General features: G+C 37.7%; 1 protein-coding gene across 14 annotated transcripts in view; it reads left to right on the top strand.

The window, feature by feature from the left end:
* The window catches only part of MCTP1 (multiple C2 and transmembrane domain containing 1), a 534,125-nt gene that overhangs the window by 84,982 nt on the left and 424,292 nt on the right, over window positions 1-24,851 (top strand). Inside the window, exon 1 of one of the 14 annotated variants that reach the window (XM_073802311.1) lies at window positions 294-338. The exons of the other annotated variants lie outside the window; for them this stretch is intronic. Within the exon in view, the coding sequence (XP_073658412.1) occupies window positions 309-338 (30 nt within the window). The 5' untranslated portion in view covers window positions 294-308. Of the gene's footprint in view, window positions 1-293; window positions 339-24,851 lie in introns of those variants that run through there. 14 annotated transcript variants of the gene reach the window in all.

Genomic DNA, 24,851 nt, shown 5'->3' with positions numbered 1-24,851 from the left:
TTTTGCCTTTTCTGGAATATCAAATAGTTGGAATCATACAGTTTGTAGCCTTTTCAGATTGACTTCTTTCAGTTAATAGCACGCATTTAAAGTTCCTTCATGTCTTTTCATGGCTTGATAGCTCATATAATTTTATCACTAAATAATATTTTACTGAAATAACATTCCATTGTCTTCCAGCCTCTACCCATCCATTGTCTGGATGTGCCACAGTTTATTTATCAGTTCATCTACTGAAGGGCACCTTGGTTGCTTCAGTGTTCTGGCTGTTATGAATAAAGCTGCTGTAAACATCTGTGTACAAGTTTATGTGTGGACTTAAGTTTTCACCTCTTTGGGTAAGTATCAAGGATCATGATTGTTGGATCATATGGTAGGAGTGTTTGGTTTTGTAAGAAACTGCCGAACTGTCTTCCAAAGTGGCTGTATTGTTTTTGCATTCCCACCAGCAATGGATGAAAATTTCTGTTACTCTGCATCCTTGCCAGAACTTGGTATTGTCAGTGTTCCAGATTTTGGTCATTCTAATAGATGTATCTGGTATCTGATTGTTGTTTTAATTTGCATTTCCTTTATTTGCTTATTTTCCATCTGTATATCTTCTTTGGTGAGGAGTCTGTTAAGGTCTTTGGCCCATTTAAAAATATTGTGTGCTTTATTGTTGAGTTTTAAGAGTTCTTTGTATATTTTGGATAATAGTCTTTATCAGATGTCTTTTTTGCAAATATTTTCTCCCAGTCTGTGGCTTGTCTTCTTATTGTCTTGACATTGTTTTTTAAAGAGCAGAAGTTTTAAATTTTAATGAAAGCCGGCTTATCAATTATTTCTTTCATGAATTGTATCTTTGGTATTTTACCTAAAAAGTCATCACCATACCCAAGGTTATCCAGGTTTTTCCTTTGTTATCTTCCAGGAGTTTTAGAGTTTTGCATTTTACATTTAGGTCTATAATCCATTTTGAGTTAATTTTTATGAAGGATGTAAATTCTGTGTCTAGATTAATTTTTTTTTGCATGTGGATGTCCAGTTGTTCCAGCATCGTTTGTTGAAAAGACTATCTTTGTCCATGTTTTGCTGAAAGACTTACTTTCAGCTTCAGGTTCAGAGTATTCACCAGCAAAATAACCACTCCACACTTTAATGAGCAAGAAATAAGGAAATTTATTATATAAGTAGTAAGTTACAATATAAGGACAAGTAATATGTATATACAGACAGAGAAATAAATGTACATACATCACCAATTGGGGAAACACCTACATCCAGATCCAAACAATGCTGGGAAGTCCCTGCAACAGCAATCTGGAATCCCAATTGGAAGGTCCTGGACAGTGTGTCCACCCCACAGGTGAGACTTCAGAGTGTCGCCTAGAGGAGTCCTGTTTTTAACACCAAGCTGTGAGCTCATAATCATCAGCTTACGTGCAAATATGCAGCTCTGGCTATTATCATAAATGCTTTGATACTTTAGTCATAAGTCTCGAGGTGTTCATTGATCCCGGGAACTGGCCAGATTTGACTTTCTAGCACCATTTCTGCTGACCTGCACATAGTCCAGCAGTTCAGTATGTAGCTTCTTTCAGGGTCTTAGTTTAGTTAAAGGCCTATCGTTGCCTCTGAAGCCTGAACAAGACTATTAATTTTCCCAACAGTCCATTATATTGCCTTTGCTCCTTTGTCAAAGATCAGTTGACTGTATATATATGGTTCTATTTCTGGGTTCTCTATTCTGTTCCATTGATCTATTTGTCTATCCTTTCACCAACATCACACTATATTGATTACTGTAGCTTTATAGTAAGTCTTGAAGTTGAGTAGCATCAGTCTTCCAACTTTGTTCTTTTCCTTCAATATTGTGTTGGCTATTCCCAGGTCTTTTGCCTCTTCATATAAACTTCAGAATCAGTTTGTTAATATCCACAAAATAACTTGCTGGGATTGTGATTGGGACTGCATTGAATTTATAGCTGAAGTTGGGAAGAACTGACATTTTGATAATATTGAGTCTTCCTATCCATGAACATGGAGTATTTCTCCATTTATTTAGTTCTTCTTTGATTTTATTCATCAGAGTCTTGTAGTTTTCCTCATATAGATCTTACACCTATTTTGTGAGATTTATACCTTAGTATTTTATTTTGGAGGGTGTTAATATAAATGGTACTGTGTTTTTAATTGCAAATTACACTTATTCATCATTAGTAAATAGGAACGCAGTTGACATTTGTATATTAATCTTGTATCCTGCAACCTTGCTGTAATTGCTTATTAGTTCCAGGAATTAAAAAAAAAATTGATTCTTTTGGCTTTTTCTGCATAGATAATCATGTCATTTGCAAAACAAAGATAGTTTTATTTCTTCCTTCCCAGTCTGCATAACTTTTATCTCCTTGTCTCACTGCATTAATAAGGACTTGCAGCATGCTGTTGAAAAGGAGTGGTAAGAGGGAGCATCCTTGCCTTGTACCTCATCTTAGTGGGAAAACTTTGAGTTTCTCACCATTAAGTAGGATATTAGCTGTAAGTTTTTATAGGTTTTTTATAATCAAGTTGAGAAACTTCCCCTCTCTTTCTGGTTTACTGAGGATTTTTATCAGGAATATTGTTGGATTTTGTCAAATGCTTTTTCTGTGTCTATTGATATGATCATGTGATTTTAAAAAGTTCTGTTGATATGAAGGATTATATTAATCGATTTTTGAATGCTGAACCAACTTTGTATACCTTGGCTGTTGTCTTAGTTTGTTCAGGCTGCCATATGAAATATCACACACTGGGAAGCTTATCAACGGTAGAAATTTTTTTCTCACGGTTCTGGAGGCTGGAAGTTTGACATTGGGGTGCCATAGTCAGGTGAGGGCCCTCTTTCTGGTTGCAGACTTCGCATTGTATCTTAACATGGTGAAGGAGCTAGGGAGCTCTGTGGGATCTCTTTTACGAGAACAATAATCCCATTCACGAGGGCTCCACCCTCATGACCTAAGCACCCAAAGGTCCCACCTCCTACCAGCATCACATTGGGCATTAGGATTCCAACATGTGAATTTTGAGGCGGGTAAACATTTAGACCATAGCAGTCATGGTGTATAATTCTTTTTAAAAATACGTTCTTTAATTCTGTTTCTAATATTTTTGTTAAGGACTTTTGTGGCTATGTTCATGAGAGATATTGGTCTGTAGTTTTCTTGTATTGTCTTTGCTTTTGGTTGTAGGGTCCTTTAATACTTTAAAAAACATATACATGTGTTATCTCTATAATTTAAAAAGTTAATTTCAATAATAACAAAAGAGTAGTATATGGCAGTGCTTCTCCAACTTTAATGTGTATATGAACCACTGAAGAATCTTATTAAAAACAGATTTTGATTCAGTAGGTCTTGGGTGATATCTGAGATTGTCTGCTGCTAAAGAACTTTCATGATAAGCTGATGTTGCTAGTCCTAGAACCATACTTTGAGTAGCAAAAGGTATACAGTAAGTCCAATGAAGGGCGCAATAGTTTTTTTTAAACCAAAATAATTAAATTGAAACAGTGGTTGAATTAAAAAAATTATTTATACTTAATGGCTAACGAGGGTTTAGAAGCTATCCCTAAAAAGTCATTTTATGATAATTAAGTACTACTTGGATTAAAAAAAAAAAACCTGACAGGAAAATTAATGACTTAATGTCCAGGGCTGGAGAGGGATGAAAGTCTATGACATGAGTCTTAATTTGCTTCTGGAGATCAATACTTAGCATCATTAACAAGATCAATATAACAGTGTAGCTTAGAATAAAAGAGATTTTAGTTTTTCCTTGAATATTCTGTAATTCCTCTCTGAAAATTGCCGGGTTTTCAATCCTGACCAATGCTAGGAAACATGAGTATAATATTTACCGATGTTGTCATTTATCTATTGGTTGGTTCATTCCTTTGTTCTTTTATATTTATTAAACACCCATTTTGTGGTGCTGAGTAAAGGAAGAGAGCATGTGCTGCTCCCTGAGTTCCCAACCATGCTTGGACACCCATAAAACTGAATTTCTATCAGGACACGAGCCTGGGACATACAAGTCTGCAAAATGCAAAAGTCTGATCTGTTTTTTTTCAAGAGGGGGAAAATCTCTAAGAATTACAGGCTATTTAACTTTAATAAGTTGGTTAAAAATGGAATGCAGTAGATTAATTTATGATAAATTGAAAGTATATTTAGTTTTTAATTTATTTAAAAAATTTTAAAACTTTCTATTTTATTTCTAACTCTACAAGTAACATAGATATTGTTTTTATAGCAATTAAGTAAATAAATGGGGACAAAGTCGCTTGAATACTTCCCTCAACCCCAGTCACTATGCATTAAATATATATATGTATATATGTATGCATGTGTATGTATAAATGTACATTACATATAGATCGAGAAAGAGGTCGCTACATAAATACATACATGAGTGGGTGTGAGTGTGTGATGTTTCTACATAATTAGTGTCTATACTGTACATATTCCACAACTTGATTGTTTTCATTAACGTGTCTTAGAGATCTTACTGTGTTAGTCCATAAAGATTTACCTCGTTGTTTCTAAATGCTATCCAGAATCCCTATTTAACTATTGCCTGGTAGGTGATCATTTATGTTGCATCCAGCTTTTGCCCTTACCAGTAGGTACACTGCATTGAACCTCCCTGTGCGTGCCTCATTGTGCCCACCTGTGTGGGCATTTCTATCAGGTAAACACTGAGTAGTTAGACTGCTCTGTTTTAGGTTATACACCTTTTATGTTTTGTTAGATACTTCTAAATTGCTAAGTTAATTTGTGTAGATCTAATCTTATTGATATTGCAAAGTACTAAATCTTAAAAGTGGTCATTGAAAAACAACTTGTTCCTGCTCAGTTTAATTTCCTCAGTAACAAACCATAGCCCTGGAGATAAGGAGGGGGAGAAAGAAAAGCAATATATTTGAAGCGAAGCTTTGGATTTGAATTAATAATTTTCTTACTAGTGAAATTTAGAAAACTGCTTTGAAATATACAGTGGTCAGACACCCAGTTAGCTGGACTGCCCAAACCCAAAGCCAGTAATCAATAAAGTAGCATCAATCTGAGGGTCGTTATTGAAGTTCCTCTGGTTTTACTCTTAATTAAAAAAATTGAACAGAATAAAAAGGAAGCTTAATAAAACCGAACATATCTTAAGAATAATGGGGGCGTTGGGCTGTTTTGAAAAAGTGACCATTAAAAGTAGAATCTTCCTCATTGGTGATGCCATCCAGTGATTCATTTCATTTATGTTTAGACTGAATTCAATCAGCAGGTAACTGGCTCTCCTGGCGGGATACTTTCCGCCCCCAGCTCTTCCCAACCCTTCTCCACCTGGCTCCTCATTCTGTGGTCCAGTGCAGACATACCCGCCTTCACAGTTCATACTCAGACTATTAGTGCTAAGTCTATGTTTCTTACAGAACTCCTTCATACTCTTATGGATTATATCTGTTCTTTTTCCCCTCTCTCTTCACTCGTCATTGGACTCCTTGAGGACTGAACCATGAGTTGTCCCTTATTGTAGTCCCAGCTGGCAGCACTGAGCTTAGGTGGTTAAGGATGTGAACTTCAGACAGATCCGTGTGCAAACTTCAGCTCTGCCACTTTCCAGCTCTGTGTATTCTTGGGGAAATTGCTTGAGACAGTGATGCTTCCGTTTCCTTATCTGTAATGGCACAGTATAAACAATGAAATGATAACTGCTGTTATTATTATTGTCATTGTTGAAATATAGTTTAAGAAGAACTAAGTAAGAAAAACTCTTAAGACTATGTAAAAGAGGGCTAATGTATTATAAAAATTTAACTCAAATTTCCCAGTCTCTCTTATCTTCTAATAAAAGGAATAGATATGAGTTACTTTCGTTTTCATCTAGAATAAGCTGTATCTCTCTGTGTTTATTTAGCACAGACTTAGGGATCTCAATGCAAAATATATTTAGGTTTCCAAGATGTATGTTTTATCAGGCACTTCAAAATTTGACACTTACTCTTGATAATGATGAAAATATTCAGGAATGAACAAGCACCCTGAGTACCTCAGTGGTCTCCTATTTGGCCCAAGGTAGCAATTTCAAAAAGGTGAGGGATCACATCTAAAGAAAACAAATGAACATTTTTAGAATGCGGTCTCCTAGCTGGCATACTCATCTTCCCAGATCTTTAATTCTCCTTTGGGAATTAACTCATATATCACTCTAGTTTCTATAGGTATAAAGTAGTCTTTGCACCAAGAGCTATAATGCTACCATTGAAATCTGGGTCTAGGAATTATGATTTACCTCTTAGCTTAGGCATTTTTTGCCTACTCTTCACCATGTTGTTTATTTCAGACAGCCCCTGTGCTCTTTTAACAGGGCATCTGGATTCAAACCTATACCTTTTATAGTTCTGCCTGTCAAATTGGTACTGCTTCTGAAACCCTTTCTCCTCCCTCCTTTCCTTCTCTGATTTTATGTGCATCCTTTAATTCTCTCTTTCCTCCTAGAAAAGTGCAGGTCACCAACAGAACCCCTTTCTAAAAGCATGCTGCCCAGGGAGCTCCATTTCCTTTGCTCTCCACCATTGCCAAATATCTCCTGCTTTCTATTTTCTCTTGTCTTCTGTCACAATAGTCTCTCTCTTTTTATTCTTTTAGAAATAGATATGAAATATCTCTTTTAGAAGAGTGAATTTTTATTTTCACATCCCCTCTGAGCTCCTGTGGGTAGTGGTAACAGGAAAGCAGGTGTTGTATATCGAAATTGTCATCTCCAGTCAAGTTGTGTCTGTGATAAAACTTGAGATTCTGTGAGGCCGCTGTGTCCTGGAAATGTCATAAGCAAGAACTTCTCTGCCGTTGATCATTCCGAATCCCTGGACTGTATTATTCTAGGGTGTGCTGTGAATAAGGACACTCTTGGTGCCACTCCCTGTATTTTGATTGCCTGCCATCTCTCAATCTTGAGATTCAAGGTCTCGAAGCTCTGGCCAGACTCCACCTCATACTTCTGCTGCTGACAAATGAACCAACCTGCCTTTCTATTTCGAACCGTCTCTGAAAGCTTTCCAACAGTTTCTTATTGCCAAGGTCTCTGCCCCCAATTTGAAAGCCTTAGAAGTCTTGCCTTTTCCCTTCCATCCATCTGGCCTCATTTGATCAATGACCACCCTCATGGCTAGGTCTCAGTTTCTCTGGGTGCTATTTTATGTGTTCAGAAAGTTCCTTTCCATGCCATTCACCTCCTGCCCTGATCCGAGGCCCAAACGTGGAGCGGGCTCTTTTGGTTGCTTTTTCCTCTTGGAGGGTTCCGGTTTAGGCATGACCCTGAACGTGGAATTTTATTTTCTTTCATGTAGGTGCCGTAAGAGTCATTGTTATCTCCAAGATATTGGTTAAAAACTAAGGTATTGGATAGTGATTGTACATATTCCTGAATACCTTCATAAGATAGGAGATTTTTGATAACAGATCCTAAGAAGGAAACTCTAATGATGGAAAGCCAGTGAAGTGAGTATTTTAAAGGGTGTCTTACTTGTTTTTCCCTCAAATCATGCCTATGGGTACCACCTGATCATAATATAAGCCCCTGCCCTCCCCTTTCCTTCATACAGCTTCAAGTTCCCGTTCACAGTAACAGATAACTTCTCAAGGCAGTGGAGTGGGTGAGGCAATTTGTAGGGAGCCAGACTGCCTGGGTTTGAATCTCACCTTGGCTACTTATTAGGTATGTGATTTCAAGTGACATGTTTTAATCTGTTTCATAATTTCCCCATGAATAAAATGGGCATGATAATATTACCTACCTCAGAGTGTTCTTAGGTAGATTTTATATAAATTAAAATCTACTGGGCTTCCCTGGTGGCGCAGCGGTTGACAGTCCGCCTGCCGATGCAGGGGACACGGGTTCGTGCCCCGGTCCGGGAGGATCCCACATGCCGCGGAGCGGCTGGGCCCATGAGCCATGGCCGCTGGGCCTGCGCGTCCGGAGCCTGTGCTCCGCAACGGGAGTAGACCACAACAGTGAGAGGCCCACGTACCGCAAGAAACAAAAACAAAAACAACAACAACAACAAAATCTACCTTATTATTATCTTGAACTGAAATAAGAAAATGCACTCCTAAGTATCTGGGCTGTAGCTGATAAAAGACTAAAATTTTTTCTTAAGTTATGTACATTTATCACATCTTTTATTCTCTGCCTGTATGCTCCTTCTGTGTTTGTCCATGTTAACAGCTCATAGTTTATCCTAGAGAACATTGGATGGTGAACATGTTCCATATAAATATTACTTCGTAAAGGCTTTTCAGTGATCTTGGTGATAAAGTGCACATAGTCTTGGGTTTGCAAGGCTTTCAGAATATTTAAATCCTATAGTCTTAATCAGCCTGATTTAACTCTGTGTATTTGGTCTATTTGTTAACTTCATCCAATGCTTTTAATGTAAATATAATCTGTTTTCCCAGAATGGTGAGGCTTGAGCGAGGTCATCTATGAGTGAAAATCCTTTGTAAACAGAAACATGCTATGCAGATATAAAATATATTAATAATAGCCTTATGAACTCACAAAATAATGAGTTATCTTCAGGTGAAAATAAGGCAGGTGTGGTTAGATTCATGTACTCATAAAAGCCTTGAAGATGATAAAAAGCACATGAAGTTTGCCTCTAATTTGTTGATCAATGACTATGGTTACTTATTTGCTTGTAAATATTTCAAATATTTAACTTTAACCATGCTTGACGTGATTTTTAAAATGTATCAAGTTTAGGAGAGCATAATTTTGTTGCCCTCTAACATTTATTCGGGTAGAACTCATTTTAAAGTTTTGAGGAAAGTGACTATTCTCCTTCGAAAACTCAAGGTAAATCCTCTTAAATGACAGGTGAAATGTTACATGCTTTACATTTGATAATACTTTATTCTCAAGATTCTAGTTTCTCAAGAAACTAGAGGCCTCAAGAATCCCAGCATTGGGGAAAGTAGCATTGAAGGTCTAACTCGCATGTTGAGCACCAGTGGAAGCCCTGCAGATGGACTCAGTGTTACGCAAGGTCCATAGAGCAAAACAGACAGCTTTGCAGCCCTCTCAGGGGGCGCACAGACTGGTGGCATTCTTTCCAGTGGCAAGGGAAAATACAGCAGGTTAGAAGTCCGAGCCGATGTCCTAAAGGAAATTTTCCCCAAAGACACAGCCAGTCTTGGTGCAATTAGTGACAACGCAAGTACTCGTGCTCTGGCCGGTTCCATAATCAGTTCCCACAACCCACAGGACAGGGAATACAACAATATGGAGATCCAAGTGGACAGTGAAGCCAAACCAAGCCACTATCAGCTGGTGAGTGGAAGCAGCATGGAGGACTCACTCCACGTTCATGCGCACATGGCGGAGAATGAAGAAGGCGGTGGTGATGGCGGTGATGGTGGTGATGGTGGCAGCGGTGGCAGCGGTGAAGAGGAGCCCCCCCCGCAGACACCAAAGCTGTGAACAGAAAGACTGCCAGGCCAGCAGACCTTGGGGCACCAGCCTGGCCCAGCCCAGAGCATCCGCAGTGACCTGGATGTCCGACGATGTGCCAGATATCACCTCAGATGAGCGTGTCTCCCCCGGCTGCCAAGCCGCAGCCCCTCAACACCCAGAGCCTCAGGTGCGCCGAGCCCAAGTGCGCCTATGAACCTCTCTGCCCCAGCTGAGGGGACAGTGTCTTGAAGCCGGAAGATACAGAAGCCAGAGTATGAAGTGGAATGAATGCTCCTGAGAAGCACACTTGTAACTGCATCTTTTGGAATCTTTTCTGGGGGGCAGGGATTTACGTATTTTATTTCAGAGATTCTCTGGTCACAGGCTTTCCCCAGGGGAATTCTGAGAAATTTGCAATTTCTTACCAGATGAAACATGGAAACTTTGCCCTTAGTTCCACCCCGCATCCCCTTTGCCCCCCACCCTTTTTTAGTTTTAATTTGTTGGTTAAACTGATGGTGGCAATCCGTGAGGTGTGTCGAAGAGTATACAGATGTATATGTGTATATTGTGTGTATGCTAAGATATTACTGAAGGACACATTTTAATAAAGATTTCTGTCGTGAAAAAAAACCCACAAAAAAACCTTACCTGCCCACGTTCTCCGCTTCCATTCCCTGCTGCCCCTTGCGCGCGCAGGTACTCCCGCCCGGCAAGCGAGCGACTCTGTTTTAAAATAAATTTATTTACTTATTTATTTATTTTTGGCTGCCTTGTGTCTTAGTTGCTGCTCCGGGGCTTCTCATTGCAGTGGCTTCTCTTGTTGCAGAGCCCGGGCTCTAGGCACACGGGCTTCAGTAGTTGTGGCTTGTGGCACACGGGCTTAGCTGCTCGGCGGCCTGTGGGATCTTCGCAGACCAGGGATCGAACCTGTGTCCCCTGCATTGGGGGGGGGGGGGGCAGATTCTTAACCACTGAGCCACCAGTGAAGTCCTAGCCTATTCACTAGCCTATTCGCTATCAGAAGATCTCACCAGCAAATAGCAGTGCATTCCCTCAAGATGTCTCTGCTGATATGGAAAAATAGGAAGGAAATATCACTGGAACCATAATAGGCCTTTATAAACTTTGGCTTCACTGTTGACACAAACAGCCATTGTGTTCTTAAACCCTCTGACACCCTTTAAGTATCCTAGGAAGACTGATAATGGCAAACATGTAAGCTAAAATAAAATCTGCTTTATTTTATGGTATATGGTTTTAAATGATTTTTCAAGATGTATAAAAGCATTTGTCAACTTCTGTTAATTTTTTATTAAAATCAAAACTTACTCCCTTGATTGTAACATCTTTACATGTACATATACAGATATATGTATACATATTTACACTTTCATTGTATTGTATACATATTTATACTTTCGTTGTATCCTACCAGTTCCCTAAAAGAGATTTGGAAAAGGTTAAGATAAATAACATATGCATAATAAAACTCATGAATTTCTACTAGACAATACTCTAGAACTTGGAAAAGAAAAGGAAATAGATTTGCTCAAAAAGAGGCAAATCTATAATTATGTCATGACCAGCTGATTTATTTGACCCTTAGCTTCTTGGAAGCCAGGAAAAAGATGGAAGTAGTCTGAGTTATATATTCTCAGTATCATAAAGGAAAAAAAAAGTCAAATTCTTAATGTATTATATTTAAATGTGGTTTTATATACATGATTTATCACACATTGGAAAAGACTAACGCAAAACATGTGTCTGTTTTACTAAATTTATATTTGTAATTACCTTGCTTAGGGTAATGTAAAAAGTTTTTTCATTCCCTGGGCATACTTTCTCAGTGCACACAATTTTGGGTAGCAGAAGGGTATGGGTGATAGGGAAAATTTTGCCATAGAGAAAAGAGTGAAAATTTTGAGTGTATCTAATTTTTAGAATATTGGCCGTATAGATAGGATTCTGACTTTCATAGTAACTAGCTGTCGCAACAATTGGAAAGTAAGGTTGAATGAAAAGAAATTGATTTTAAAGTTTGGAATTTGTCTAGAGAATGAAAACCTGTGTCTTTAACATAGCTGTTTGGAATTTGATTCCCAAAGCTCTGGTCTCTCTAAAATCTTAGCCTAGGAAATTCTTCTTTATTCAATAGGAGGGGAAGACAAATGGATTACTCACTATACTAATGCACTTGTAACATATTTGAAAAAATTAACAAAGGAAAGCAACTCATAGAGACTTATAACTGAGAGGCATGGGATGAATAAGAAGGTGTAGTGGTAGAAAAGAAAAACAGATTTCTTCTTTGGGTGAAACGATGAAGACTCTGGCAGATGGCTTTCTAGATTAATAGCCTCCTTTACAGATTCATATGTGATAGAAGGTAATGTAAATATAGATTGGCTTATACTCTTGTATTTTCATTAGCGTTATTAAACCTTCTGTTTGAAACCTAAGGGCACATAAAAGTTTCTTTAAAAAAAAGCTTTATTCTGTGTAAATTAACTTTTAGTCTAAACACAAGTATTTTTAATGTGAACCCTGGCATATTTTAGTGTATTATGATGAATAGATATTATGTTTTCATTATGACAAGTAAAATGAAAAGAATAGAGAACATGAACTTAACAATTTGTATTTATTTCTATTAGGTACTTTGTTCTTCAGAATCAAATAACTTGTAATAAAGTTGTAAGAATTCATAACTAGCTGTACGTTGTTTAACCGTGCAAGACTTTCCCTTATATTTGATTCATGCTGGTTCACACCATTATCATCCTCCATAAAACCAAATATATAAGTTAATTCTCAATTTCTCTTGGAGTTTTGCACGTTTCAGAATTGTAGTCTCTCAGAGGAGTTTTATTGTTGGTTGCTTATGTTGTCAAAACAAGAGTTAATTCTCAAACTTTATCAATTATCCGTGTAGTAAATCAGTCTCTTCTGTCAAATTTCTTCTCAAATATACATCAAATAGCATTTGTATAGTATTTAAGACATGAAACATGCTTTGTGTCTTAGGTGTGTTCATTCATTTATTGATTCTCCAAATGGTCTTGATAGGGAAGGAATTATTTTTATCCCTGTTTTTCCAGTAAGGAAACTGAGAAGCAGGCAGCTAGTAAGTGACATGTATTTCAGGTTTCAACAGCTCAACTCTTTTCTGGGTTTCATATCAAAAGTTAACACTTAAGTCGATTTGCTCCCAATTTTGCACGGGAGGAGATTAAAAAATCAATGTCTATGGAATATGTGTCTAAAAAGAAGAGGTTTAGCGGGAAAAAAATACATAAATAAATATATAATCAATACATAGTTGATTAACCATGTTGTTTTAGTTTCAGGTGTACAACGAAGTGATCAGTTATACATATACGTGTATTCTTTTTCAAATTCTTTCCCCATTTAGGATGTTACATAATATTGAGCAGAGTTCCCTGTGTTACCATATCATGTATTTGTTTTTCTCTGTCTGACTTACTTCACTTAGTATGATAATCTCCATGTCCATCCATGTTGCTGCAAATGGCATTATTTCGTTCTTTTTAATGGCTGAGTAGTATTCCATTGTATATATTTACCACATCTTTATCCATTTATCTGTCAGTGGACATTTAGGTTGCTTCCATGTCTTGGCTATTGTAAACAGTGGTGCAATGAACATTGGGGTACGTGTCTCCTTTCGAACCATGTTTTTCTCCGGATACATGCACAAGAGTGAGATTGCTGGATCATATGGTAGCTCTATTTTTAATTTCTTAAGGAATCTCCAGACTGTTCTCCATAGTGGTTGTACCAATTTTGGTGTATTGTTTTTGATAGTGCAGAACTGGTTCTCTCAATTGGATAACTGACTCCAGAGTAATTGAGTTCTGTCATTATATTCAGCACCTCAGACATCTTTTTCTCATGTCATAATTTTTTTTTTTAATTAAGTTAATGATATGATTTCTTAGAAGTGACTTCTCTGTAGGCTAATTGGAGATTCTAAATGTCTGGGCATCAAAATTCAGTGGCAATTCCAGAAGACATAAATGGTGGAGAGCTGGTTGTATCCTTTCCAGATTTCCCTTCCAGGCTGTAGTGTGCCGCTGGCATGCTTGTGTTAGAATCACACTCTGCTTTAAAACACAGCAAAATGGAGGCAGTTGAAGGCCATTAATAAAAGGCTGATAGCTTCATCTTCTAAGCTTACTGTTCTCTGGAATATACTTCAATCTCTTTGTGTATTATGTCTCTCCTGCCAAGCATGGATATTAAAGCCACCAATCAATATTTTCCATATCATTTAATCTCCCAGTCTATTTGTTGATTCTCTGGAAGTGCACAGTCGGGAGGACATGATAAGTTAGGTGTTTTCTGAGCCGACAAGTTTGTTTATTTAAACCTTAAACACTAATTACACATATGTGGAAAAATGCAAATTATAGCTTGTGCAAATTACATCATCATCAACAGTATTACCGAAGTGTAAGCTTTAGGGTTCCTATTCCCCACACACTCTGTGGTGTGGAGAGATGCTGTAACAGAAAAGGAGCTTTATCTCTCAGTGATTTCAAGGCTTTCTTGTTTTTCCCCAGTTTTATTGAGATATGATTGACATGTAACATTGTGTAATTTTAAGGTTTACAGTGTGCTGATTTGATACACATATATATATTGCAAAATGGGTACCACAGTAAGGTTAGTTAACGTAGCCTTACCTCACATAGTTACCATTTTGTTGTTATGGTGATAACATCAAAGCTCTACTCTTACAGAAGTTTTCAAGTATACCAGTATCGTTAACTATAGTCACCATGCTGTAATTGGATCCCCAGAACAAATCTTGTAACTGAACGTTTGTACCCTTTGACCTACATCTCCCCATTTGAAAGATTTGAGGGGTTGCCTCAGCCCCTGGCAACCACCATTCTATTTTCTGTTTCTATGAGTTTGAAGTTTTTAGAGTCCACATATGAGATAGATCATACAGTATTTGTCTTTCTCTGTCTGACTTGAGCACTTAGCATAATGCCCCCAGGATCCATCCATGTTGTTACAAAAGGCAGGGTTTCTTTTATTTTTCATGCCTGAATAATATTCCTTTGTGTGTGTGTGTGCATGCATGCGTGCATGCAACATTTTCTTTATCTGTTCATCCATTGATGGACACCTAGGTTGTTTCCATGTCTTGGCTTATTGTAAATAATGCGCATTCTGTATTTCCTTGGCTGGTGTACCCTGCCCTTCAAGGCCATCAGACCAGCATATAAGATGCCTGCACAGTATCTCCACAGACATTTCCTTGCCTCCATTCTCAATATCACGGCTTCCTTTTCCTTCTGTCCTACAACCATGCAGACATTAAAAAAATAACTTACTGAGGTATAACTAACATACGATAAAAAGCACAGATTTCAAGAGTACAGTTTGATGGGTTTTGACAAACGTGTACACCGTGTATTTCTGGCATCCTAGAAAGTCCTATCGTGTCCCTTTGCAATCACTCCACTCCTCTCACTCAGGGAGCCACTGATCTAATTTTTGTCACCATAGATTAGTTTTGTTTGTTATAGAATTTCATATAAATGAAATATTGACTTCTTTCATTCAAAATGTCTGTGAGATTATCTGTGGTGTTGCATGTATAGGCAGTTGTCCATTCTTATTTCTGAGTAAGATGTCATTGTGTCACTATACTACAAGTTGTTTCTTCGTTCACCTGCTGATGGACATTTGGGTTATTTCTACTCTGAGACTCATATAAACAATGCTATATGAGACTGTATGTATGAGACTCTGTGTTTTAGTAAAACTCTTTTTTTTTCTTGCGGTACGCGGGCCTCTCACTGTTGTGGCCTCTCCCATTGCGGACCACAGGCTCTGGACGTGCAGGCTCAGCGGCCATGGCTTACGGGCCTAGCTGCTCCACGGCATGTGGGATCTTCCCGGACCGGGGCACGAACCCGTGTCCCCTGCATCGGCAGGTGGACTCTCAACCACTGTGCCACCAGGCAAGCCCAGTAAAACTTCTTATTTTGAGATAATTATAGATTTCACATGCAGTTTTAAGAAGTAATATGGAGAGATTCCATGTGCCTTGTATTCAGTTTTCTCCAGGGGTAACATCTTGCAAAATTACAGTACGTTATCACTACTAGGAAATCGATATTGATACAGTCCACTGATCTTATTCAGATTTTTCAGTTTTACTCATTTCTCTCTGTGTGTGTGTATTTAATTTTAGGCATTTTTATCCCATGTGTAGTTTTGTATATCCACCACCATAATCAGATTCAAAACAGTTCTATTACCACAGAGATCTCTCATGTTGTCCTTATATAACCACAAGCATCTCTCCCATTCCTTATCCCTGGAAACCATTAGTATGTTCTCCATCTTTATAATTTTAGCATTTCAAGAATGTTATAAAAATGGAATCATGCAGTGTGTAACTATTAAGATTGGAAGTTTTTTACTCAAATTAATTCCCTTGAAATTTACCTAAATTTTACATCTGCCAATGGTTCCTTCCTATTGAAGGTTGTTTCAGTTTTTGGATACGATTTATAAAGCTGTCACAATTATCAGCTTACAAGTTTTTGTGTGAACATACATTTTCATTTCTCTGGTATAAATTGCCCAAGAGCACAGTTGCTGGGTCATATGGGAACAGTATGTTTAAAGAAACTGCCCATCTATTTTCCAAAGTGTCTGTACCATTTTACATTTTCAGCAGCAGTGTATGAGTGACCCAACTTCTCTACATCCTCATCAGCCTTTGATGTTGTCACTATTTTTTACTTTAACCATTCTTAAAGGTTTGTAGTGGTATCTCATTGTGGTTGTAATTGTTTCCTTAATGGCTAAAGATGCTGAACCTCTTTTCATGTGCTTATTTGCCATCTGCTTTATCTTTTTTGATAAAATATCTCTTCATGTCCTTTGTGCATTTTCTGTTTGGATTGTCTATTTCTTTCCTGTTCAGTTTGGAGAATTCTTCATATTTTCTAGATACTAGACCTTTATTAGATAGGAAGTTTGCAAATATGTTCTCTTGTCCACAGCTTGTCTTTTCATCCTCTTATACAGGTCTTTCACAGAGCAAAAGGTTTTAATTTTGCATAAGTCCATTTTATCAGTTTTTCCTTTTACTCAGCTTGGTTTTGGTGTCATCTGAGAACTGTTTGCTTAGCCTTAGATCTCAAAGATATTTTCCAGTGTTTGTTTCTAAAATGTGTTTTTTCTAAAGGCTTTATGTTTTTACATTTTATATTTAATCTGTGATCCATTTTGTATAAATTTTTGTATTAGGTGTTTAAGCCTTAGATCGAGGTTCATTTTTTTTCTTTTTTGCCTAAAAATGGCCTATTGATCTAGCACTGTTTTTTGATTTTGAAGTGGCTATCCTTCTATTGAATTTCATTTGCATCTTTGTTAAAAATCAGTTAGTGTATTTTGTGGGTCTATTTCTGGGTTCTCTGTTCTCTGCCATTGATCTGTTTTCTATTCCTCCACCAACAGTACACTGACTTGATTATTGTATCTACATAGTAAACCTTATTATCAGTTAGAGTGATTTTTCTCTCCACTTTATTCTTATTACCATTGTTTTAGTTATCCTAGGGCCTGTGCCTTTCCATATAAATTTTAGAGTGAGCTTGTCTATGTCTACAGAGATGGGATTTTGATGGGAATTTTGATAGGAATAAACCTATATGTCAATTTGGGGAGAATAACATTTTACTGTTTAGTTTTCCAATCCATGAGCACGGTGTGTCTCTCCATTTATTTGTCTTTGTTTTGGTTCATCAGCATTTTGCAATTTTTAACATAAGATCCCATACATGATTTGTTATTTTTATACTTAAATATTTAATTTTTTGAAGTGATTCCAATTAGTATTATGGTTTAATTTCAGTTTCTGCAGATTCATTGTTAGAAATGTGATGGATTTCTGTGAGTGATCTTGTATCCTTGCAACCTTGCAAGTGTTAGAAACGTTCAGAATTAAAGTGTTTTATTTCCTGAAAAAATGTGTCAAGAGTATTTTGAACAGTGCTTGCCACTTTCTTCTCATTGTATAACCTGTGGTACAGAGTGAGCAGCTTCTTTATCTTGACAAATTGTCATACTCTTTTCTAAGTTTGGATCAGCTTCCAATGTTTTATCCTTTGTGCCTTCAGTGTCATAAAATACTTCTGAGAGTGACTTTAAGGGGAAGTTTTCGGCAAGTGTGACCTCTGGGACATCTTCACCTTTCCATCACAACCACTTTTCTCATTTATGTCAATAGCTGTACTTCACTAAGTTCCTCTAGCTGCCTGTCTAGAGTTTCCCCAGTGGTGGCAGTGTCAACATTTCCACAGTCAGCTATTTCTTCTATAATCTCATTTATATTTGATTAAAATTTCACTTCCAATGATGCCATTGTTTGTTTCTCTAATACCTTTTCATCTTTGTTGGCCAAGTCTCTCTTCCACTTACTCATTTTTGTAAGATGTCACATGAGTTTACCAGTGGGAGACTAGGAGTCATCAAAAGTACATTCTTTCCTATCTGTGGATGAACTGAAGAGCAGATACACAGTGACCAGTCACTAGCAGACATAAAAAGAAGTGATATGATTAGTTACTGATCATGATGCACATTTTTTTTTTACACTGATTTGTGACCTGAGAGCCTGGCAGCAAAATTTGTGCTTTATACAATTACTTACAGTTAGTCTATCATGGTAACTGAAGTGTGAACTATGTTATTGAGGAACTGCTGTTTTTAACTAAACCATGATCACTGAACCCCATGCATGTTGGAACTGTGCAAAGTGAGGACTGCCTCTGTGTGTGTGTGTGTGTGTGTGTGTATGTCTGTAATGTCAGGATGTGTGATAATTGCTGTGAAGTAAAACAAAGAGGGAATGGGGATATTAAATGTGAGTGGGAAGTGCTGTTTTATATCATTACGGAAGACCTCTTCATGAGCTAACTTTTGAGCAAAGAGACCTGAGTGAAGTGATTAACTAAACTAACACACCATTGTAAAGCAGTTATACTCCAATAAAGATGTTTAAAAAAACCAAACAAACCTACAAAATAAATAAATAAATAAAACATTGCTAAGGTCAGGGAGAGGAAAGTCTATGATAGGGAGTTTGGACTTCACGCTTTGTATAATGGAGAGCCACCAGAAGGTTTTAAGCAGAGGTGTTATGTAATTTTATCTGCATTCTTAGGTCATTCTGGCAGTGAAGTAAAAACTGATTGCAGGGCAGCTATACTGGAAGCAAGGAGACCCATTGAGAAGCTTTTCTTTTGCAGTACGCAGGCCTCTCACTGCTGTGGCCTCTCCCGTTGCAGAGCACAGGCTCTGGACACGCAGGCTCAGTGGCCATGGCTCACGGGCCCAGCCACTCCGCGGCATGTGGGATCTTCCTGGACCGGGGCACGAACCCGTGTCCCCTGCATCGGCAGGCGGACTCTCAACCACTGTGCCACCAGGGAAGCCCTGAGAGGCTTTTGTGAGAGAAACTTATGGTTTGGATCAGGGTCTTAGCAATGGATATGGGAGAAGAGGTCAGCTCCAGGATATATCCTGAAGACAGACTGAGCAGACTTGTTATTGGATTGGGTGTCAGCTATGAGGAAAAGACAAGACTTAAAGATCATTCCTAAGTTTTTGGCTAGGACAAGTGAGGGTATTATAGCATCACATGCACAGATGGGGAAGATGAGGAGGCAATAGATAGGAATAGAGGATATAAAGTTCCCTTTCAGATATAAGTTGAAATGCCTATTACCACCTATTTAGAACTCAAGGAAGAGATGGGGGCTAGAGATACAAACTTGGGATTCATCAATATATAGATGTTATCTAAAAGCCCAAACCGGATGAGATCATATAAGTAGTGACTGGAGAACAAGGGATGGTTATGGACTGTACCTTGTGAAATAGAGAGGAGAAATCCAGCAAGAGATTACAGAAAGGCAGCCAGTGAGGCAGTGGGGAAACCAAAAAGGCATAGTGCTCAGAAACTAAATTTTGATAGTGTTTCAAGAAAGACGAAGTTGCCAGTTTTGTCAAAATGCTCCTAAATGGTCAGGGAACGTGGACTAGTTAACCACTGAATTTGTAGTATGAACCGGGGTTGTCTTGTAGTATTAACAGAGCCTAGAGGCCACCCGGAATGTCTGAGGACAGACAGGGTGGTGAGGAAATGGAGACAACAGTATAAACCACCTCTTCAATGAAACTTGTTCTAAAAGGGAGAAAAGAAAAATGGAGTGCTATTTGTTAGGTCTACGGAGAGGTTATATATGTATATGTATTTTTTCCATTTCAGAATATTATGTTTGTACGCATGAGTTTAGTCACCAAAGGTTAGTGAAGCAACACCAGACCTTCAACAACATGGTTCACATTTCCGTTGCCACAGTATGTTACCTGAGATGAAAGTACAGACTTTGCAGCTACCCCTCCAGTCCACAGATCATGACACCTTTGGAACTCTCCCCTTGAGTCTTCAGTGTGCTAGTCTACCTCATCAGATTTTGGACTTCCTAAGCCTTCACGATCACATGAGCCAATTCCTTGAAATGAATGAATCTCTCTCTCTCTCTTTATAATACACACACACACACACACACACACACACACTACACACACACGCACATCTTGTTGGTTCTATTTCTCTGGCTAGTACAGGTACTATATATGTATTATGTACAAGTATTATATGTGTATGTATATCTTCTTTTTTTTTTTTTTTTTTAATGAAAGCTCAGTGGAGACAAGGGCTTTTCATTACTCATTGTTATGTGCCCCAAACCTAGAATGTTGAGCTGGGCATGCTCAACAAATATTTGTGAAAAATACAAATTTTATTAATTGACATAAAAAAGTTTCTGAGTCCTTTCACATCAACTAGCTCACTTGATTTTTCAAGGGTACAATAAGGTGTGTAAATAAGAGTCACCACTACTTTACAGAGAAGAAATGTAGACCAGCACCATCCCATCAGGTAGGAGTGGGTGGGGCCCCTGAGGCTGTCCTGAGGCCACTGTATTTATGTAGAGGAAATGTGGCCTCAAGAAGGCATTTCCTCTTAGCTTAAAATGCAATTGTACTGAAAGTCTGGACTTAGCCAGAAGCTATTTCAAGTAGTCTTTACCAAAAGTCATCCCTGAGAATTCTTTGGAATTTGATTTGAAAGTAGATTTTTCTATGATATGGGAGTCAGGGGATTTTTGGTGTGGTAGAAAGAGGATATTGCTTTGGAGATTCTTCTAGTTTCTTCCATGGGCCACCAATTTGAAATCTTCTATTTTCTCCTCAACTAAAACTATAGCTTCATGAAAGAATAAAATTGAAAGGGACCAGTATTTGTTGAACACAGGTACTAAGCAGCCACACTAAATGAAAAACTGAGTCTAAGAACAGGAGGTTGGCTTAAAGCTTCTTGTGCCATTTCCTGCATGTTTTCTCTGCTGAAAGGCAGTGAGTGTTCAAAGCTATCCCTCTCAGTTTAAAACTCCCCTGACAGTAATGAATCGTGTCAGCTGAGGAAGGTGTTAAGAGCGGAGAGGTACCAAGTGCTTGTCTTCAACATTGAGGAATGAATTACAATCTCACAGGAAAATTTTTCACTCAGAATTTTAATTTAAAAAAATGGTTTATAAGCACATGAGTTTAATTCTATATTTTTCCCACTATGTCTGAAGGGCAAGTGTTCTCTTGTATTATTTTCTGCAGTGGTATGAAAATTCTTTACTAAACCATGGATCTTATGCCCTTTTCTCCTCACTTACCAAAACTTAACAGTTATCCCAATATGATAATAGATGTTGAAGTAAGGAAGACAGGGAGACAACATAGGAAAAAATAAAGGAGAATGCAAAGTATGGGTAATGCTATGGGAGTAGAAAAATCCAGGTGGCTTTCTAATAGCTGAATAAAATGTGTACGTGAACTTTGTAAATATCCTGTTGGTTTGTAGAAGCTTTTTTTTATATATATATTTTAGAATAATTAAAAAATGGTAACTGCCAGTCTATTGAGTGCTTACTTTATGCTGGCTCTATTCTCAGTACTTTCCATGAAATAACTCACAGAATCTACACAACCTTGTGAAGCAGGAACCAAAACTGTCCACATTTTACATATGAACTGAATGAGGTGAGGTCACTTATCCTCGGGCCACATCCACTTGCTGGTTAAGTGGCGAGACCAAGGTTCAAAGGCAGGCAGCAGGGCTTCAAACGGAACATTGTTAAGCACGGTACTATGCCCAACTTTGACATGGTTGGTGCTGTTGTTGCTTATCACACTGGTACTTTTTCAGATGGCTATATGTGGGAACAAACAGCTATTTTGAAATTGTTCTGCTAAGCCATTTCTGACTAAATTTAATGAGCTTTCTAATTTCTAAATCCAATGGATACCAAATTCAACAGTTAAATATGATTTTAAAAAATGAGTTGCCAGTCAGTTAATTGCATTATAGCACTTAAAAGTATGTTAGCTTCAAACATTATGATAAAAGTAATCCATTTTCGTAGATTAAAAGGTCAAGCAATGATAGATAGCTTAGAATAAAAAATTGTAGATCTTTCTCTCTTTCCTAGCTTACTCCACAGTGTCCTTCCTTTCTCTAGTCCTAAAATGAGGATTTTAGCTCTCTTATTTCTTCTGTATGTTCCCCCAATATACTTTGGTTAAATTTTCCTTAAATGCATTGTCAATGTTTTTAGTTTTATGACTGTGCAAATACATTTCACAGCTGAGCCATGATGAATTTCCTTTCATGTATAACTTGTTCTCCTGTGATTAAAAAAAATATATTAGTTTTCTTTGAATCTATGCTGGGTATTTCCACATTCTCCAATAACTCTATAATTTTCCACATGACAAGGTCAAACTTGTCAGATCTACTGCTCCCGTTTTTTTTTTTTTTTTCCTGGAGACATTCCTGCTGGAACTCTCCGTCCCCTGGCTTCCATCTGGTCTAATTGCTCTTTAGGTTTGCTGATCCCTTGTCATTTCGGGACTTCTTTTTTTTTTGCGGTACGCGGACCTCTCACTGTTGTGGCCTCTCCCGTTGCGGAGCACAGGCTCCGGACGCGCAGGCTCAGCGGCCATGGCTCACGGGCCCAGCCGCTCCGCGGCATGTGGGATCTTCCCAGACCGGGGAACGAACCCGTGTCCCCTGCATCGGCAGGCGGACTCTCAATCACTGCGCCACCAGGAAAGCCCTCGGGACTTCTTTTGCTGTCATCCTGGAATTCCTATTGCATCTCTCTTGTATTGAATCCCATTTCATAGGGTCCATGTGAATCTTTTTCTTGGTTTAATCTTTTCTTTGGTGGAACATATCCTCCAGTAGTTTCCTGAGAAAAAATATTTGAGACAGAAATTTTCTGTTACTTTTTACATACAAAAATGTCTTCACCCTATCATTTAATTGATAGTTCTGGGCTAAGAAATGATTTTCTCTTAATATTTGAAGGCATTATACTTTTGACTTCTGGCTTTTAATATTTCTTTGAGAAGTTCAAGCCATTTTGATTTCTAATTCTTTGTAATTGACCTGATTTTGCTATTGGATTTAGGATCTTTACTTTATCCCTGATTCTGAAATTTCGTGATACTGAACATTGATGTGAATTTTTTTTAATAGTTGTGCTGGACACTTGGTGACCATTTCATATGCATGTTCTTCATTTTCGGGAATATTCTGTTTTCTTTTGTTTCCATCACTAGCTCTCTGTTCTTTTGGGGACATTCATTTACTCGTTCAACAAATATAATTATTAAGTACCCTCTTTATGTCATGTATTGCAATTTTGTGCTGGAGGTTATAGCAGTGAAACACTGCCCTCATTGAGCTGATTAGTCCGATATTGGACCTTCTTGATTCAGCCTTTAATTTGCTTAATTTATTTTTCCTGTGGTCCATCTAGTCATCTACTTTGTTCTACTTATTGAAAAATTTCCATGGCCTTATCCTTCAAATCTTTTACTAGTTTATTTTTAATTTTGGTTGTTTTGGTTTCCATTTCCAGTTGCTCCTTCTTATTCTCTGATTATTCCTTTATAATAGTATCCTGTTTTTGTTTCTTATCTTTCTCTGAGGAAATTAACTAAATGGGTGTTTTCTTTTCTTTTCTTTTCTTTTTTTTAAGTATTCTGTCCTCTACATAATCTCTATTTACTATGAACTCCTTTCATGGTCTTGCTATTTGAGTCTCTTCATGTTAGTGGCTTTCTTTAAATATGTGATGGTCCTTGTTGATGTGTTAGTATTTAAGAGTTAAGCACTAAGATGCTGATTAGATGTTCTGCCTGCGCCTGTGAGTTTACACTCTGTTAAACTTGCTCTGTGGGTCATTTATGTGGCCAGAAGGCAAAAGAGGAGAAAGTGAAACTGAGACTGGACGTAATTGCTGGGGTCAGAGTGTAGTGTGTGTTGAGTACCTAGATACACAATTTAAGTTTTATCCTGTGAACAATGAGAATCTAGGTGATGGTCAGAGGCAGGTCTTTTGCAGTCACTCCCTTTAGTCCTAGGATGCAAATTTCCTGTCTTTGTTCCATTTTCTCATAAACATTTTCCTCTGGCTACAATATTGCTTCCAATGGCCATATCCATAGTAATGTAATTTAATTCTTGCATTTTGAATACAAGTATCAGGTAACAACTCTACTCAGTTATTCTCTTGCTGTCCAGGGAATAGTTGAGATCTAATTGATAGAAATCATTTGTAACCTCATTGATCCCAACATCAGTCATTCAAAAGTGTATATTTTAAGGGTACATGATATAGTAACTACTTAAAGTAACATTGTGAGTCTTTGTTTTCCATAGTACATAATAACTTTTATCTGTTGTAAGCAATTCCAAGTAAATAAACTACAATGTCCAGTTCAACAAATTATACAAACAAAACACCTCAAAAACCAATTTCCTTTCATAAAGAAATGGCTGAAGTCTTTTTTAATATTTGGTTTATAATTTGTACAAATTACCGTGTGTGAACGAAGTGGGAACATGTTCGATGAATATATATACTTTTTTATTGTTAGGTTCTGAGAGTGTTTACTGTGGTCTGTCAGTCCTTGGTACCCATGAGCTCTTGGAGATTTGCCCTGTGGTGATTAATACTGCCCCTACCCATGAACAAAAGGTCATTGGTCTTAAAGCATGGAAATGGCACACAACAGCACAAGAGATCCCATACTTTGCTTTACTCATTCAGCAAATATGTTCCTATGCAAGTATTGTCCAACTATTATGAATGTGGCACCACTAACAAAAAGCAAATTTTACATCTTGGTAACTGCAGCACCTCAGGTAGTAGCAGATATCATACAGGCACCAAATAAATGTTTGATGATGAAGG

This window comes from Tursiops truncatus, chromosome 3 (genome assembly GCF_011762595.2).
Source record: "Tursiops truncatus isolate mTurTru1 chromosome 3, mTurTru1.mat.Y, whole genome shotgun sequence".
In the NCBI taxonomy this organism is placed as follows: domain Eukaryota; kingdom Metazoa; phylum Chordata; class Mammalia; order Artiodactyla; family Delphinidae; genus Tursiops; species Tursiops truncatus.
This window is presented reverse-complemented; position numbering and strand designations above follow the sequence as displayed.